An 18953-nucleotide genomic window follows, 5' to 3' on the forward strand; every position below is an offset into this window, starting at 1 on the left:
GACTGAGTCCAACCATAACCCACCCCTGGCACTGCCCCATGTCCTGAGAACCTCATGTCCGTCTGTCCAACCCTCCAGTGCTGGTGACTCCAGCACTGCCCTGGGCAGCCTGTTGCAATGCCCCACAGCCCTTTGGGGAAGAAATTGTTCCCACATCCAACCTCAACCTCCCCTGGCGCAACTTGAGGCCGTTTCCTCTGCTCCTGGCGCTTGTTCCTGGGGAGCAGAGCCCGACCCCCCTGGCTCCAAGCTCCTTTCAGGCAGTTCAGAGATCAGAAGGTCTCCCCTCAGCTCCTGTTCTCCAGCTGAACCCCCCAGGTCCCTCAGCCGCTCCATCACACTTGTGCTCCAGCCCCTCACCAGCTCCGTTCCCTTCTCTTGCCGTCACCTCGGGATCCACCTGGGTTTCTCACCTGCATGGAGAGGTGTCGTTTCAGCTGCCTGTACGGGGTGGACGCCGAAGGTGTCAGTGACTTTCCATTTTTAAACAAGCCGTAGAAGAACTCCTCTACGCTCATGGTGCCATCTTGCCCCAGGTTATGTAGCACCTCTTCAAGTACCTGCAAGCAGCGGGGGGAAGAAATCACATCTGTTATTGCCAAAAAACACCACAGTAATAATGTGGCACAGTAGAAATCATCCTATTCCCACGGCTGCAAAGCCAAAGTTCCCTGGTACCCTGCACCAGCCTAACATGGTACGGCAACCTTCATATAGAAAATTGCAGAGCCACAAACACAATGAAAATCCTGCCTGTAAAAGTGTCCATGTTCCTGCTCATCTTGGAGCCTCCACCTTGTGGGGCAGCACAAAAACCCCCTTGTTTCATCCTGCTCCTGAGACAGGGTGACCTCAGGAATTCAGTGTAACGCAGCAAGACAGATGCCAAAATCCCAGCAGCTTGTGAAGCGACCAGGCAAAAAACCCATAGGAAGACACTGCAAGGTTATAATAAATCTGTTTTATGCTTCAGGGCAGTCTGCTTTCTGAAAGCAAGACCAACCTTATTAGGATCAGAGATGTTAGGGGCAGTCCCTCGCTATTCCTTTGTCTCCATTTTTTTTTCCTCCCCATTTTCTGCCTTGCTTATGTTTTAATATCCTGTAAACATTTTGTTGCAAATGCTGCAAAGGAATACCTGCTCAGAAACACGTTTTATGAAGGAAATGATTACAAGCCATGTTATTTTAAGATGCAAAGCAATCTGATTTTTTTATAAGACTAAACCCTAAATTGACAAGAGACTTCTTGCTAAAGAAATAGTTTTCTCTTGTACTCTTCCTGGAAGACAGAAACCGCCCGCGGGCCTCCACAAAAATCAAAAGCAACCACCTATGTATATTTTAACCCATATTTACTGTCTAGCTAGAAGATTTCTGGGATTAAGGAGCCATGCTTGGAATCCAGGATATGTTTTTAAATTCCAGTTTACTCCGCGATCGCACGACAAGACACGCACGCGATGGTGTCAGCGGGGCTGGCAGCTGCTCTGTGCCACAGCAGCCTCCCACGTCTGATGGTTCAACACCAAACTCCCCAGAAAGCCACAAGCTGGAGCCGAAAAACCACTTTCCAAGTAGCGACCTGTTAAGCAGAGCTTGTGCTTTAGGCTTGTGGTCAACCGCAGGTCAGGCTTTGTGTGGGCCACACTAAAACCCAGACGTGCGCGCTGGCGTGAGCGGGTCCGTACGTGGTCACTCACCTCCCCGGCCACCGTTTGGAGCCCGTACTGCTCACAGATGGAGATGAGCTTTTTGCGGTTCAGGTGCCCGTCTCTGGTGATGCCCAGGTGCTCGCAGACCTCCTGCAGTTTCTCCTCTATCCAGTCCGGGGTGGGCAGCGATGTTCCAGGGGAGGCGTTCAGGTCGTCTGGGTTCCAAAAGCGCAGCTGCCCTAGAAAGGGGGGAAAACCGCTATGGTTTCTGCACACAAGTGGCCACCAGAAGACCTGGGGGTTCTGCACACCACAGGGCAGAGCCTCCCTCCTTGCTCATCACACCCCATGGGACTGTTTGCTTGACTTCGTCCTGCCCAGAGCACTTGGCGTTTTGAGGTATGGCAAATCCTGGTCTTTTGGACTCTACCAAAAGGAGCAGATCCTGCTCAGTGTTCAACCAGCACGTACCACCATAGAATCATTTTGGTTGAAGGGGACCCTCAAGATCATCAAGTCCAACCATCACCCAACCCATGTCCCTGAGAACCTCATGTCCGTCTGTCCAACCCTCCAGGGATGGTGACTCCAGCACTGCCCTGGGCAGCCTGTTCCAATGCCCCACAGCCCTTTGGGGAAGAAATTGTTCTTAGTTTTTCCTCACCAATGGCCAATGTGGGCTGGTGGCCAGGAGAAACACAGCCCTACCACTGACACAGAGAAAGGACCTCTCCTCTTCTGGGCAGTTATGGGATCAAGAGAGAGCACTGAGCACATTACACATCCATATGTACCTTGACCAGGTTGAGAACTTCAGTGGTTGCCTGTTTCCAGAAATGTAATCCCCCAGGTGGAGCTGCCTAAACTCCCATCCCCTTTGAATGTAAACTGTAGTGTATGTTTTCATCTAAGTACCTCCCAACACCCCTTCAGGGGAAGGAAAAACCCCAACAAACAAAGCAGTAGCCTTCAGCTGAGCATATTTCTTGTACCTCCAGCAAACGCCCCGAGTGCAGCCTCACCCAGCGGGAAACGCTCACTAGACACAAAACAGTCAGAGCTTGCTCAGCTGCAAGGCCAGAATCTTCGTCCCCACTATCTCACCCTGGGGCTAGAAAAGCAGCTTTTAGAGGGAAACATCTGGTCGCTTTGCATGGGGTAAAGATTAGAAAGCAGCCAAACTACGGAAAAGGTGTTGAAGCAACTAAAAGTTACATGGCTTAGTTAGAAATGCATCTTTGCGTGCTGAGGGTTGGTGACAAAGCCTGTCAGCCCGGTGACAGGAGTTGTGACACTGCGGGGTCCCCCTTGAGCATACCTGCCTGGACCGGTGGTAGAAAAACCTGTGGTCACATCCCAGAGCAAAGCAGGATGTGCCCTCTGCCGTCCCTGCTCACAGCAGGATGTGCCCCCTGCCGTCCCTGCTCACAGCAGGATATGTCCCCCTGCCGTCCCTGCTCAGTCCCCGAGCCCCACACACAGTGTCCATGTGGGACAGGGAGCAGGATGGGATGGGGAGCGTCTCCACACTCCAAGGGTCACCCCGCTCCCCCTTGCAGGACAATTAGGAAACATTTAATAACTGGTCTGTGGTGACATGTAGTACCTACTGTGCTCCTCTACAGCCAGCAGCCCCCAGGGCAGGACTGGGGACCAGGACCAGCCCTAACTGCTGTTCTGGGGGTGTTGGGAGACTGGCAGCACCCACACTACAGCCTTTGCACCAGGCAGGAGGAAAAGAGAGGGCAGAAAGGGTAAGGCACAAAAAAGTGCCCTCCAAGAAGCCCTGCTTTAGCTTTTTTCCCATCTTGGGGCTTGGGGGTCCTGTGTGCACCTTGCTGAGCTCTCACCACACGGGGCTGGGACAGCCCAGTGCACCCAGCTAGCCCAACACCCTCTCCAAGGGTTCCTCTGATTCATCTTCAAAGCCAGAAAAGGAATAAGCAGATACAAGTGCTGCTGCTTGCTCTTACCCTCGGCCTCGTACTCCTCGCTGTCTCGCGTCTTCCAGTGCTGGGGAGAAAACAAAAGGTTCCTGAGTTATTACTATTGCAAGACACGGCCCATATGAAAGAGACTCCGCGATCAGCATCAAACGAGCTACAGGGCTCCAGCAACGCTGCCAGGCTTTCATCTCCCCGCTCCCCACGGGCTGGGCTGGCAAATCCACAGCTCTTTGATGCTGCCCATGGCTGGCAGGCGAGGTGCTTCACTGGATAAACCACAGCTGCAGCAAAACGCCTGGAGCCCCACAAATGACCCAGGAGAAGCGGCTGATCTGAGTCCAGCAGGTTGATGGGGAGGGATTTGCCCTCCAAGCAAACCATCCCGCTTGTCTTAGATGTGTCAATGGTTGAGATGAGTCCTGTGTCCAGCTCTGGGTCCTCAGCACAGGACACACATGGACCTGCTGGAGAGGGGCCAGAGGAGCCACAGAAATGATACAAGGCTGGAACAGCTCTGCTGGGAGGACAGGCTGAGAGAGTTGGGGTGTTCAGCTGGAGAAGAGAAGCTCCGGGGAGACCTTAGTGCGTCCTTTACATACTTAAAAGGGGCTGATAAAACAGATGGGGACAGACTTTTGAGCAGGGCCTGTTGCGATAGGACAAGGGGTGATGGTTTCAAACTAAAGGAGGGAGATTCAGGCTGGACATGAGGAAGAGATTGTTGCCCTGAGGGTGGTGAGAGCCTGGCCCAGGTTGGCCAGAGAGGTGGTGGATGAACCATCCCTGGAGACATCCCAGGCCAGGCTGGACGGGGCTCTGAGCAACCTGAGCTGGTGAAGATGTCCCTGCTCATGGCAGGGGGGGCACTGGGGGAGCTTTGAAGGTCCCTTCAACCCAAACTGTTCTGTGATTCTACCCATGGCAGATGCAGAACCCGAGTGTGCCAGGTACCAGGGACGCACATCCATGGCAGGTAATTAAGCTGCAATGAACCCAAAAGCACAACGGGGACATCTGCTCCCAGAGCACATGCAATCTGGGAAATTAAGCTTTTGCTGCTTTCTGCTTTCCCTTTTGACAAGGGGCACCCATCTGCTGGAAGGCCACAGCCTGCAGGGAGCCGAGCCCGCTCCAAAACGCCTCTGCTGGCCAAAGCTACGAGTCAGGAGATGGAACCGGGCTGGAAACGAGCTCTCTGCTGAGCCAGCGAGAGAAAAAACATCCTCTTTGCTGGTCTTAAGCCACCCCGCTTCCGCTGTGGCAATACCACATCAGCTCAGAAATATGTTATCTACAATTATTTCCCCATGTACTACATGTTGTCCTGTCTCCACCACCCTTGTACCAGCCGAGGGTATTAACTCACACGCCACGCTCAGCGATATTAACTTCTGGTTTAGCAACAGCACCGGCAGATGTTACTTCTCCACCGTTATAAGAGGGTACTTCTGCACACACGTGACCGATGGATTTGAAGTCAAAGTCACCCAGGACATAAAGAGGCTCTAAATCATCGTATAAAAAAAGTTCAATTCATCTCATTCAGATTACAGCTAAAAGCCATTAATCTACAACATTACCATGGAAACTAGATTAGGTCAGTGGACTTGTTTTTAGCTCTGCTGCTTGCTCCTGGTTCATCTGCCAAACCAGGCACGGGCTGTTCGCTGCTGCCGCAGCATCTCCATGTCCCCGCTGCTTTGGGGACGAGTCACAGGGCTGGAATCGGGGACAATCTTGGATGGAGAGGGGGGCTTAACCTTTGCTTCAGGCAGAAATCAGCCCAAGAGAGGCAGGAGGTGACAGGCAGGGCTGGAATCTGCAGCTCTTCTGGATAAAGCCAAGAACAGATATAATACTGCACCAGAAAACTGCCAATTTTGTCCCAAACAAGGGCAGTCCTGCTAGCATCGCCATCGAGGCACTAGGGTGGCAGATTCCTATTTGCTTCATAAACCATCAGGACAAACACACAAAATTCAGGAGCCGAGGCAACAGGTACTGTCAAGGTACCACCTGCAAAGGCAGAAAACAGCCCGTTTTCCCAAAAAATGCAGGAACTGAGACCACCCCAGCCCATAAGCTCCTGTACAAATGCAACAGGCAGTTTGGTGCTGGGAGAAGGTATTTTTGGGTGCCAGACAGAGTGGTTCCCTGTGAGGCTGCGCATCCTTGGCAGGGGCACCGAGGCTCAGATGGGGGAGTCCACCGCTCTGTCAATATCTTTTTTGCATAAGCAACATATATATTCTTATATAGAATCAGATCTAAACCATGTAGCACCAGACCCTCTCACTGCAAAAACTTGCCTCTTAAAACGAAGAACCTCAAGCCCCAGCACATGGTGACACTATAAATACCCTGAAGGTGCTGAATATATCCATAAATACAACAACCTGGAGATGCTGAATATGAGGGGGAGCTGCAGGCTGATAATCCACCGCCAGCACCCCTGGGGAGCTCGTGTCACCTCCCCCCCGGTGCCAGGGCTCCATTGTGCAGCGCTCAGGGGGTCCCTTTGTGCGACAGGGGCTCGGGGTCGGCCACCACCGTCGGGAGGACAAAGCGGGGCCGGGGCGGGCGCGGGGGGACGGTACACCCCATGTCAGACACGACATTGTTTCCCCGGCCCCGGTGATGCTCCAGCTGGATGCGGGTCACACGCATCGGCGGGACGCGCGCCGGAGCAGCCATCCCAGGAATGCATTATTGATGATTATTTGGGCAGGCGCGTGCTTGGCCGGGCTGAGGAGCAGATGGCCGCGGCTTTCAATGCTCACCCACCCTCCAGCATCTGCAGCCTTGCCGTTTGCTCGCGGTGGCCTCTTCCCCATAATAAGGCAGCAACCTCTTTCCCCCCCTGCCATCTGCTTCAGCAAGACAGACCTTTGTTCTCCGCCAGAATATATTGCTAATTAAAATGACGATCAGGAGCGCACGCTGAGCCCGTTCTGCTTTGCACAGGGCAAGGTGAGCCTTCGCTCCAACACCAACAGGCCTATTTTTGCCTCTCTCCCTGCTTGTCCAGGGACCAGCTCGAGCAGACACCCCTAAAAGATGCAGCAAATCTCCACAACCCACTTTGCAAATCACCTTCAGCTGCAAAGCACCAGAGTCACATCAATAAATGCACTTTTGCAGGGAGAACGAGCACTATCCTGAGCTGTCATCTGCAAATCCTGACTTTACAGGACAGTTGCATGTTTGTACATCGAGGAGCTGAAGACAAAGAGTTTCAGCCTGATGCTCCCAGAAGGTTTTGCTCTGACAGGCTGTGCCGTGCTGGAAACCACTCTCTGCAGAAGCAAACATGCAGATGTCTGGGGAGCGAGTGGCTTTGGCAGGGGACAGAGCTGGGATGTGACAGCAGTTTCGACAACTCGCAAGTAGAAGGGACCTTTCCCAGAGCTGAGCCAGCAGCTGGGGACGGGGAGATCACAGATGCCCTCTGCTGAGGTTTGGAATCCAGCATGGCCTTAAGACTGGCTGAGGACCCAGGAGCCAAAGGATGCTGCTGCCCTACCACCAGCTTGGGGTTGGTACCCCGTGGCCACCAAACCTGCTCCCCACCCCAACCCTGCACCACCACCATCACTGCCCAGACCATCAGCAGGTGTAATTCCAGGTGAAAAGGAAACAAAAGCAAAGTCACAGCACTTCAGGCACACAAGCCAGCTCTCAGCTGCCACGGGCTTGAAAACCCAACAGGCACCATCACCTGTATTAAGTGTTTAGGACAAAAAAGTTCAAGCGACAGCTTTGGCCACCACAAGCTTTCGCATGGCATTTCCAAGTGCTTTTGTGGCTGCGGCTCCACCAGCACCACATCCATGAAGCTCCCAAAGCCACTCGGTTCTCAACACCCATCAGCCCAGCAGCATCTGTGGGGACAAACTCACACGGGTCAGAGGGAACCTGGAGATGCCCACACCACCCTCTGCTCACAGCAGGGTCAGTGCCCAGAGAGGTGGTGGCTGAACCATCCCTGGAGACATCCCAGGCCAGGCTGGACGGGGCTCTGAGCAACCTGAGCTGGTGAAGATGTCCCTGCTCATGGCAGGGCTTGGACCGGGTGAGCTTTGAAGGTCCCTTCAACCCAAACCATTCCATGATGCTGAATTCAACCCCAGCTGCTCGTGACTCTGTCCAGCGGTACCTGGAAAGTCACCAAGGCTGGAGGTGACAGCCACTCCGGGCAGCCGATCCCACACACACACACCAGCCCTCCCACCTCTCCCTGTGTGTTTACAGAGACGAGAATGGGAAGGAAGCCTCTCAGACAGAGCCTGAGCCCTTTTAATTGGCACCGGTTGAAAGAAAGCACCAATTAAGCCACAGTGCCCCAGTTCTCAGGCCAGCAAAACACCCTGGGCTGGAGACAGGCTTGAGGAGCGCGGGCAGCAGCGTGTTATAGGCACAGCAGGAGAAACCTGGGCTAAAGCTGCTAGATGTGCTGAGCCCCAAGCTCCAGGAGTCTCCAACACTGCCCAGAATTTCAGCCCCAGGACCCCCAATACCTTCAAGCAACTCATTTCTATGCGTACTAAAAGGATGTTCTTTGAGACAATAATGCTGATAAAGATAAAAAAATGGGGATTTGTAAAATCACCATAGAAGTTTATCCTGATTTTTTGCTCAAGTTGCAAGAGAATTAACTATCTCATCCACCCCAAGAAGTGCTACAAGAGGTCCCACCAGGAGACTGATGGAGGCAACGGGGATCACAGAATCACAGGCTGGTTACGTACTGGTTGAGTTAATTGACTGACCCTGTTAACAGCCTAGCCTTTTACACCTCCTTGACAGCTGAAACAGAGGAGTAAGATTACAGTGGCCTCTTCTATCCAGGGCATCACTTCCCTGGGGGTCGTGGGCAGATTAACATTGATTTCAAGGTCAGGGCAGCCCATGTGGCCGGCGCCAGGAGATGGATGAGCATCCCTGTGGTGATGGGCAAAGCTTACTGAGAACACGGTAAAAAAGGCTGGCTCTGGTGGAAAAGCTTTACTTTGAGTTTTATTCATTTTATTTTCAAGCTCAGCTGCATAGGAATAACACAGAAACCTAGAAGCTGGAAATTTCCCCCTTGTTGGGTTGGGCATCCCCGATGCAGGTGGCTGCAAAGCCTCCCCCTATCTCTAGGAAAGCACAAATGAAACCAGGAGACAGTAGAGGAGAGAAAGCAGCAGCAGGTCTCCCTCCCACTGGAAAACTTCCACCACGGGCTCCTGAACACGCAATACTGAATGGACAATGCTTGGCAAACTGGGGTGGGCTGGAACGAGCCCAGCTCCAGGGAAGTGCTGCCGTGGCCGTATGCTAACACACGTCACCAAACCAAACCACTTGTCTGCTCTAGAGAAGCTGTGGGAAATTCAGGGGTTAAAAGCGCTAGCACAGAGAGAGCCACAATTTCTGATCACAAAACCAGAAGGAGAAAAACAAATAATCTGGATATTCGAGCAAGCATTTGCACAGGTGTAGGTGGGGCACAGGGCAGCCAATCTTTTCCTTCAGTACAGGAGCACACAAGCTTTTTGCTGGGAAAATTAAAAGTAGAAGACTGAAAGGAGAAGCAGACAGCTCTGGATTTAGGGCACTGTCCCAAAGCAGCGACAAAGCTCTACTGCTCAGCACCCTTCTTCCCCATCCCCACGGAGAAGCCTCCAGAGACATCTTATTGTGGCCTCTCTGTACTTAAAAGGGGCCCATAAGAAACATGGGGACAAACTTTTGAGCAGGGCCTGTTGCAATAGGACAAGGGGTGATGGTTTTAAACTAAAGGAGGGAGATTCAGGCTGGACATGAGGAAGAAATTGTTGCCCTGAGGGTGGTGAGAGCCTGGCCCAGGTTGGCCAGAGAGGTGGTGGATGAACCATCCCTGGAGACATCCCAGGCCAGGCTGGACGGGGCTCTGAGCAACCTGAGCTGGTGAAGATGTCCCTGTCATGGCAGGGGTGGCACTGGGGGAGCTGGGAAGCTCCTTTCCAACCCAAACCGCTCTGTGATTCTATGATCCCCTTGACTGTATAGCAGCAGAGCCACAACCGGGTTTTCACAGATGTGCAGGTGACCATCGCATTGTCTGCAACAACCCCATGGACATCCAAAGCACCTCAGGATGGTGTTGGGATGAGTGACATCGACACTGAGGGTACAGCCCCCCCCAGCACCCAGCCCGGTCCTGCTCACCTCCTCGCAGCCGTCGGCGGTGATGTGTTGGGGACACGCTTCCTCGCCCAGCGGCTCGATGACGGTCACCTCGGCAAAGTCCTCCACGGACTCCTGGAACTCGGGCAGGGACCGCCGGCCATAGCGTTTGCCGCCTTTGATGTACTTGGGCTGCGCTTCTGGGGAGGAGTCTGTGAAATTCAAGAACAAAGCGCATCGGTGACGGGATTTTTGCAGATCTGGCTCCTGGGTCACAGCACACAGGACTGGTTTGGTTGTAGCATTTCCAGCACCGAATCGCCACCACCATTCCAGGAGCACTGCCCTCACCATGGCGTCAGGCCCGGTGGGTTGGAATTGGTCCTGCTCCATAAAACCCAAAGTAAGCTGTCACAAGGTAGAATCGGGGCTACATCTTCCTCACCCTTCCCACATTAAGTTTGTGCTGTCGATCAGATGAAAAATCAAAATAAAGTCCAAATCAAAACCAAACCACCCAAACACAAAGCAACAGCACCACAAAAAAACCCTCAACCTTGCAAATGCGGCCGCAGACGGAAAGTCAATTAGGTCTCTCCTCCTTGCACTAATCTTCATTACTGGCGATGGGCAGGTTTAATTAGGGACAGCGCTGCACTTCGGCGGCTCAAGACTCCAGATGACACAGACACCTGGGCGAGCGCTGCTGCTTTCACTGGATTTAAATCACAGCTCCATTAAAAGTGTTAAAACAACCGAGCGAGTGGAAAAAATTGGGCAAGTTTGGAGGCAAATGTCCCCCCCGGGGGCCACCGGGAGCAGCTGATGCGGGTGACGGTGGGGCAGGTCCCGGCTTGTGCTCCGCAACTAAAGCCAACTGCAAGATCTAAATAACCCTGTGGAGTCATCGGCTAATTACAGGGGGCTCCGTTCGCACTCCCCGGCTCCAGCTTCCCGCAGCAAGCTCCTGCCTTCGGGGACTGAATTATCCAGGAGGGGCATCAAAATGGAAAAATAAATAAGCATGTTTTGGGCTATTTGCAGCACGAGTTTGGAGCGGGGGGCAAATTAAACCCGAGACCAAATCAACCAGGGATTCAATTAGGGAAAGGCTTGCCACCGCGCTTTGTTTCGGTGTTTGAAACCTTCCCCTCCAAACCCCCCCAGGACCCGATCATCTTTATTTTCTGCCACTTGAAGCGGCAAAAGCAGCAGCTTTTTAAAATTTTATTTGCGGAGCGCTGTGATACAAAATAAATGCAAGGGTGCAATACTAATAAGGAGCGGGGAAGCTGTTCAATCATTGACAAAGGGTACACAGAAAGCAGCGGGTCTCTAAACCCCCCTGCCCAAACGCCTCCTCGGATAATATTCCTTTAGATATAGAAGAAGGCTTCAAGCTTGTTAGAGGGAAAATATATATATTCTGCAACTTAGCTATGCAATGAATTATAAACTACACAGGACGAGGAGTCCTTTGATTCCTCCAGCCTTGCACTCCAGCCATCCATATTGCAGCTCTAGGGAACAAACCCGGCGCCCACGTTTGAACGAGGCCGTCTTAACAAGATTTGCTGCAGCTGGGACTCGCACATGAAAGTTGTGTGATGAAGAAAATCGCAATGAGACAGGCTGATTAAGTAAGAGCCCCAGAACAAAAGCAAACCTTATCACTCCTATTAAAGCCTGCCTGGTGGTGAACAATCTCCATCGAGCAGCTCTCTCTGAAATGCTAATATTTGTGGCTACTCGTTCACCCATTTATTCTGCCATCCCCCTGCCCTTGCAGAAAAGAGCTGGGGGGCTTTGGTTTTTATTTTAAGTCATTTTTTCTCCTCTAAGACAGAAACGCACCTCCACGCCCATCTGTCTTCGGAAAGACGTAGGGGAAAAGCAGCTGTAATTTAGCAATAATTAAGCTATGGCTTAATTTCCTTTTGTATTTCCCAATGCTCAGAAGAGTCTTTTTTTCACCCTCCCCACCCTCACAATGTGTTTAACCCTTGCTGAAGCTGAAAATCCAGCTGTATATGGAAGCACAGGTGCCTTCATGCTACAAACACTTTAACAGCAAGCGGGGAAATGGGAACATTTCCCCGCTTTTGTGTTTTAAGCATTTGGAGGCGGGCAGCTGATTTCTCTCATTCCTCTTCGCTCTGAGCACCTGGGTGTCCTTGTTGTTCCTTTGCAATTAGAAAATGATAAAGTCTGGGAGGGAAAGGTGACAGCTCACAGGACGAGAAGAGCAGAAAGTTTGCTCCCGCCTTGCAAAGCTCCGGCTTTGCAATAGGCCGTGCCTAAGCCCAGCTGCTGAATGGCAGCTCAGGCACCCTGAAATCCCATTTCCAGAGCCTTCTCCCTTGCAGAAAGCCCCAAGCACCATTATCTCCGGACCAGGGTCAGCACCCTCTGAGCCCCCTGCCCTCCTGCTTCCCAACCCAGACCCCCAGCATAGCACCAGTGTCGATGCTCCCACCACCCCCAGTATTTAGGGAAAGCTGCACACACAGCAAAAAGCAGCAAAACCCTCCTTGAGTGCAGAAAGTTCGCTGGTGAGCTGAACAGTTTCTCATTTCCAGCCAAAAACTCAGCAGAAAGGATGGAAAGAGCTGCTCAATCCTCACCTGCTTCCAAAGGCATGTGAGGAAACCAAAGGGACATGTCAAAAAACATAGGATCGTTTTGGTTCAGAGAGACTCTCAAGATCAAGTCCAACCATAACCCAGCTCTAGCACTAAGCCATGTCCCTAAGAACCTCGTCTAAACACCTTTTAAACCGCTCCAGGGATGGCAACTCCACCACTGCCCTGGGCAGCCTGTTCCTTCCCATGAGAAGGATGCAGGTGAGACAGCCCTGTGTGTTATTTATCCCCCCCAAAAAGTAAAATACAAGGTGTTTCAAAAAGATGGACCTGATTTCAAATTGAAACCACTTTGAAATTCAGTCCATCCTTTGGAAACGCCCTGTATCGAACACCAAGGGGATGCTGCTCGTGCTCAGGTCCGACCCCTGGTACCCGCTTCTGCAACCAGAGATGCGGCTCCTCAGAAAACCTCGCATTGTGTGGCTGACAAGCCACCGAGAAATGGAAAAAAGGAGAAAAGAAAATAGGTCAAACCCTCCCTGCTTCCTACAGCCCCTGGCGACACGCGGGCTTAGTAAAACACACACTCCAGAGCTGGCGCCTAATTAGACACTGGGGTCTGATCTGTCCCCCTGAACTGCCCCCAGGCTGGGGGTGAGAGCAGGAGCCTCCAAGAGAGCAAATCCCATTGTCTGGGGGGGTCTGTGGCCCCCAAACTGCCCCAGAAAAAACAAAAGTCAACCCTAAATCTGCATTTCACAAGAACCCCCCCCAATTAAAGCACTGCAGACAGAGCCATCAATCCCTTGGCTCGCTTCCTCTCCATCCATCTCTGCAGTTCAGCGTCTCCATGCTTAGAGATTTACACTCGATTCCCTGCCTTTCTACGCTAGATAAGTCATTTCAAAACCCTGCTCTGCCCTCAGATGCTTGGGGAGGGGCAGGGGGGGCTCCCCATGATGCTGAGCAGCGTTTTCCTGGGCCCAGCATCAAAGGCACAGAGCGCAGACAAAAGGGGGTTTAGCGCAGGAGACCCTCGCTCGGCGAGCCCGGTGTTTGGGGGAGAAATTAATTGCTGAAGATTTGGAAAGAAGGGATCCTCCAGACAGCTTAGTGCTGGGCAAAGCCCATCACAGCTCGGATCTGCTAAATCCTAAATCCTAATCCCCCCAGGCACCAGGTACTGTCTAAACTCCTCCTAGTCACTATTTCACACTTGAGGCTCAGCAGCTGAATGGAGACGAGTGGTGGCTGGGTCACCACAGCCCTAAAATCAATGTATTTCGTCCCAAAGGCATTGCTTGTGCCTAAACCATCCCTGTTCGGACAGTGTCACCTGCTTTATACTTTTCCCAGACCTTATGCATCCACATGAGTGATGTTTCCCACACGGGGGGGATTCCTGGAAGGGTATCATCCCCATTCCCGGGAGGGCATCATCCCCATCCCTGGGAGGGCATTTCTCTTGTCTCCATGTGCTTGGAAGCAAAATAAAAGCCCACAGAGACCCAGCAGCCACAGGGAGGATCAGGGAGGATGGCATCAAGCTGCTCTTTAATTTGTCCTGGGTGCTCCTGTAATCCTGCGCTCCACCCCGGTAATCCCTCCCTATCCAACACACAGAGCTGACTTTTTATTTGCCCTAAGGGGGGTTGGAAAAAAAGCTTGATTCCCACCCCCCCCACCCCGCTTAATCACCCACATCACTGATGTTTTTTTTCCCTTTCTCTCCCTCATATCTATTTTATTGTCCCCAGAATCCCCTCTCACTGCTACAGTGACCTGGGGACAAAGAGCATCCATGGCAGCAGCACCCAGCCTGGGTCCCTCAGCAGCGTCTCTCCAAAGCATCAAACCCCAATAATTCAGGTTATAATTTACCTGCACACACCACCTTTTTCAGGCAGCTCCGCAAAGGTGCTGCTGAGGGTGACGGGTCCTAAAATAAGCTCTATTTAAGACACAGCTTAAAATCCCAGCTGGGATTTTCCCAGTGGTTGATGCTCCAGTTCGCAGCTGGGTCTGTGTCCCCACACCGATGTCCTCGAGGGGATGGAGCCGATGACGGAGCTGGGAACTCCGCCTGCCTGGCTTTGTAGGGCTGTTTCCCAGGCAAAGTGCCCGCAGCACGCCAGGACCATCCTCCCTGCCAGCCTGCCCTTTGGAAACACAATTCAGCTTCTTTGCCAAGAAAAAAAGTAACTCAAAATATGTATCCTGGCTGCTCCTTGCAAGCCTGAGTGCTCCCAGCTGCTGCTTCTCCGTCCAAAACGGGGAAACCCCCCGAAACAGGGAAACCCCCCAATTTCTGCAGGAACTGCTTTTGCATCCTACAGCAGTTTTGGTTCCCTGTGTCCCGCTGTCACCCCAGGGGCTGCCCTGTCACCCACGGGCTCCTTGTGCTGCATCCATGGGGACAGTGATGCTGGGTCCCCTTGGCCAGGTAGCAGCTGGTTTGGGGACAAAGACATGAGCCCTCCGGCCACTCACAGACCCAAGGGACCTTCCTGTCACCCAAAAGTCCCCATGTAAAACCACAGCATCAAGGCACACATTTATTTCCTCACAAACTCCACAGATGCAGCAAACAGACTTAAATTCTGTGCCTTTCCCCCCCCTCCCCCTTCCAAATTAAATTTTCATTTAAATGACACAATTTGGAGCTCTTAACTCAATTTTCCCCAAGCCCGGGGCAGGCTGTAACACCAGCGTTTCCACAGTCCCTGACAGTTTGACACCAACAGCACAAAGCAGCTTGTTCTCCAAATCTCGAGTTTGATCTAAATTAAAAGCAGCAAAGACTTCAGCGTTAACTGACCTGTCAAAACCTATTAAAAATAAATGCCTCGCAGGCCTGCCCGGCGCAGGCTCCCTACCTGCACCGCACGCCCTTTGACCACCTGCAAAACCTGGTGACAAACGTGTCCCCGGGGAGGGTTCTCCAGCTCCAACGCAGCCTCTTGCTTGCTGCATTTGTGATAATGTGATAATCCCAAATTTTGCCCTTTTCTAGAAGATTTATTTATATTTAAATCAAGCCGGAGCTTCTCAGCCATCCAGCAAGGGACAAGGTTCCCCACTCGCTCCTGAGCATCCCCTGACCTGCGGGAAAACCACATTAAGGGATGCTGGGTGCAGGAGCTGTCATCACCATCTCCCTCTAAGCATTAACAGCTTTGAAAATATAAGAATCTACCATTTACATCTCTTGGGCCCTGTGGTTTTTGCAGCCTATTTAAGGGGGAAAACTGTAATTTTGCTGACTGGCTGCGTGATTTATGGTCCAGCTGAGACTGATGGTCCAGCTGAGACTGATGGTCCAGCTGAGACTGATGGTCCAGGAGAGGAAACCTGCAGTTTCTCTCTCCCCCCTTGCTAAGCTGTTTGCTCCTTTGGGGATTTCGTGCTCCTGAGGGTCTGAAAAGCCACATTTTCAAGACACGCTGAAACAAAGGAAGGAGAAAACAGGGCAGCGAGGACTCGCAGCAGCCGCTGCTTTCTCCAACCAGCCCCAAACTGGGGGTTCATCTTGTTTGGAAGCATCTTTGGGCCAAACTGATGGTGAGAGAAATGCAGTCACCTCGGAGTAGCTTCCTATGGTGCTGAGCTCACCCTGCTCATCTCAGACACAAGAAAACAGAATGGAGTTTAAAAAAAATCAGTGCTAGATAGGATAGGTATTTATATTTCTATGTCCGGTGGCCCATCTCTGGGAGGAGCTCTTCCTCTAATAACCATCACAAAAACCACAGCAGTATCCAAAGCCAGAGTGGGTTTTTGATAAGTACTAAAGCAATTATGTGATTGAACTGCCCATAATGATGTGCTGCATCTGGAGAGCTCCTAAAGCATCCCTGGCCACCAGAATTGTAGTGTGGGATGGAGAGATCTCAGCCCATTTAGCAGCTGTGGGACATCTCGAGCATCTGAAGTGCTGTTAGCTGTCTACAGACAGACATCACGTGCATCTCCGGGCACTTAGATCATGGTAATGGGATATAAATATCTAATAGCTCAGAAAATGCTTTTGTACAAGGCTCCACAACAGACCTTAACTCTCTCTTCTCCCTGGGTCTGGGCATCCAAGCAGAAGAGCACCGAAAGAGCATTTTATCTTCTAAGTTCCTCTGTGAGAGCCACCCACGTCTTTGCCAAAGAAAACAGAATCACACAGAATCACAGAATGGACTGGGTTGGAAAAGCCCTCAGAGATCATCCAGTCCAACCCCTGGTCCATCTCCAGCCCATTGACTAGATCACGGCACTAAGTGCCATGTCCAGTCTCAGTTTCAAACCCTCCAGGGCCGGTGAGTCCAGCACCTCCCTGGGCAGCCATTCCAATCCTGACCACTCTCTCTGCACAGAATTGCTTTCTCATCTCCAGCCTCAATTTCCCCTGGCAGAGTTGAAGCCCATGGCCCCTTGTCCTATTGCTGATACCTGGGAGAAGAGCCCAATCCCCACCTGGCTAGAACTGCCCTTCAGGTAGTTCTAGAGAGTGCTGAGCTCAGCTCTAAGCCTCCTCTTCTCCAGACTAAACAAGCCCAGCTCCCTCAGCCTCTCCCCATGGTTCTTGTGTTCAAGTCCCTTCCCCAGTCTTGTTGCTCTTCTCTGGACCCGCTCCAGCACTTCAATCTCTTTCCTGAGCTGAGGGGCCCAGAACTGAACACAACACTCCAGGTGTGGCCTCCCCAATGCAGAGCACAGGGGAAGGATCACTGCCCTTGTCCTGCTGACCACGCTAGTTTGGATACAGGACAGGACACCATTGGCCTTCTTGGCCACCTGGGTACACTGGTGGCTCCTGTTGAGCTTAAAACGTGCTCTTTCAGATAATTTTAGTATTTACCTGGCTCTTGGAAGTGCTCTTCATTTGACAGGGTTCTGGATAAGATGAGGATGAGTGCTTCTTTAAATTGATCAAAGTGGACCTGTGGGGAGGAAAAAAAAAGGAAAGGAGGAAGTCAACTGGTGCAGATAATTAAATATCAAGCCGATAATCCAGCAGGAAGACGAGCAGCAATGCAAATCTCATGGACCACCATGCTGAGCCGAGCGCCTTGACATGGGGCATGATGAACCTGAGCTCCTTCAGTGTTGGGGCCTGGAGAAATGACAGCCAGCAACGTGAAGACACAGCCAGTGTCTTTGAACACATTAAAAAAACCCAATATTATTGCCATAATGATGTAAAGCCACTGCTTTAGCGCTTTAATTGGGTTTTTCCATCAAGCAAGAAGCCAAAAGAGTGTGTCCAGAGGACCAGGGAGCATCTCCATCACTTGAGATGACCCAGCCAGGGCGGGTGGCTCCTCCAGGGGGACCCCAGTCCTGACCAGTGATGTAGTACTGGGTTGTGGAAGTGCTCCAGTGCCCTAATTAAGCTTCACAAAACACTTTCCAAAGCACACGGCAGACAGTCGCACCCTTTCCAGGACAGCCCTGCCCCAGCTCCTGCCTGCTACTGCTCCGCAACCACTGGAAATACCACGTCTGGATTCCCAGCGTGGCTATGGGAAAAACAAGGAGGAATGAGGATTATCCTCCCCCCCGCTCTTTTCCATCTGTGTCTCCCTGGAAAGCCTCCCGCCTCACCACCACGAGCAGTTGCAAGGGGCTGGAGCATCATCCTTCGCAGCCGCGCCGGGGAATGTCAGCGATTCCAGCCGCGGGGGACGGGATCCCGGGGACAGCTGGGCAAGCGATTTGGCGTGGGTCAGCGCCAGGCAGAGCTGGCTGCCCCCCTTTTCATAAATAACTCTCCAGGGAATTTTTAGCATTGAACAAGAGACTTTATATTTAAAGAACGCACCGAGGTTTCTCTTGCTGGTAGGTCTGATCGCTGCGGATCCATCACGAAGGTTTTAATGCTACTGGGGGAGGCACAAGCTGCAAAGTCCAGGTCTAAACTTTGCCAGCTTGTTCTCAGGGTTGAGCCAGCCCAAAAAAGAGCAACTTGGCCCTGACAGACAGGGGACAACAGCAGAGAAAGGGAACCTCCTCATTCCACAGATCCAGCCATGCAAGTCGTCACCGCGGTTTTAAACACAGGCACCCCCAGTCATTAAACAGTTAGAAATACGTTCGGCAGAGAAACTCATCAGGGATGCCTTTGTCTGAATACTAATTGCTGCCCTTTGTTTCCAAGGCCTGGTGTACTTCAAAAGAACAGTTTATAGAGATAGGAGAATTTGCCTGATTAAAAAAAACTTGACATTTAGACTAAATGAGGATGAATAAAAGATGAGGGTGTTCGAATAACAGGTCCACTCCCCGTGGGATCTTCTCAGGAAGGGAACGGTGACACCAGCCATGGGGACGGGCACAGCCGGTCCCTTGAGCAGGTGCTGGGGACAGGTTTGGATGGGACCCCGCAGCAGCAAGAAAAATACACTAAAAATCACTTTTGCAAACACACCGAATGAGCGGGCAGAGTAAAACCACCCAGGCAGGTGCGGGGAACACAACCTGCTCCAAGGATGCCCCGTGTCTTGGGGAACACAACCTGCTCCAAGGATGCCCCGTGTCTTGGGGAACACAACCTGCCCTGAGGACGCCCCGTGACTTGGGGAACACAACCTGCCCTGAGGACGCCCCGTGACTTGGGGAACACAACCT

The 18953-nt window shown here is 52.0% G+C and overlaps 1 protein-coding gene across 12 annotated transcripts in view; it reads right to left on the reverse strand.

Annotated features, from left to right (window-relative positions):
- The window catches only part of NIN (ninein), a 69436-nt gene that overhangs the window by 38090 nt on the left and 12393 nt on the right, over positions 1 to 18953 (reverse strand). For all 12 annotated transcript variants that reach the window (XR_010472669.1, XR_010472671.1, XR_010472670.1 and 9 more), the window contains exons 3-7: positions 17185 to 17266; positions 9793 to 9962; positions 3628 to 3667; positions 1703 to 1893; positions 414 to 560 (exon numbers count right to left, since the gene is read on the reverse strand). Coding sequence is in view for 9 of the 12 variants with exons in the window: in XM_065063060.1 (XP_064919132.1) it covers positions 414 to 560; positions 1703 to 1893; positions 3628 to 3667; positions 9793 to 9962; positions 17185 to 17266 (630 nt within the window). In the remaining 3 variants the exon portion in view is untranslated. The remainder of the gene's footprint in view (positions 1 to 413; positions 561 to 1702; positions 1894 to 3627; positions 3668 to 9792; positions 9963 to 17184; positions 17267 to 18953) is intronic.

Source organism: Columba livia, chromosome 5, assembly GCF_036013475.1.
Source record: "Columba livia isolate bColLiv1 breed racing homer chromosome 5, bColLiv1.pat.W.v2, whole genome shotgun sequence".
Taxonomy (NCBI): Eukaryota; Metazoa; Chordata; class Aves; order Columbiformes; family Columbidae; genus Columba; species Columba livia.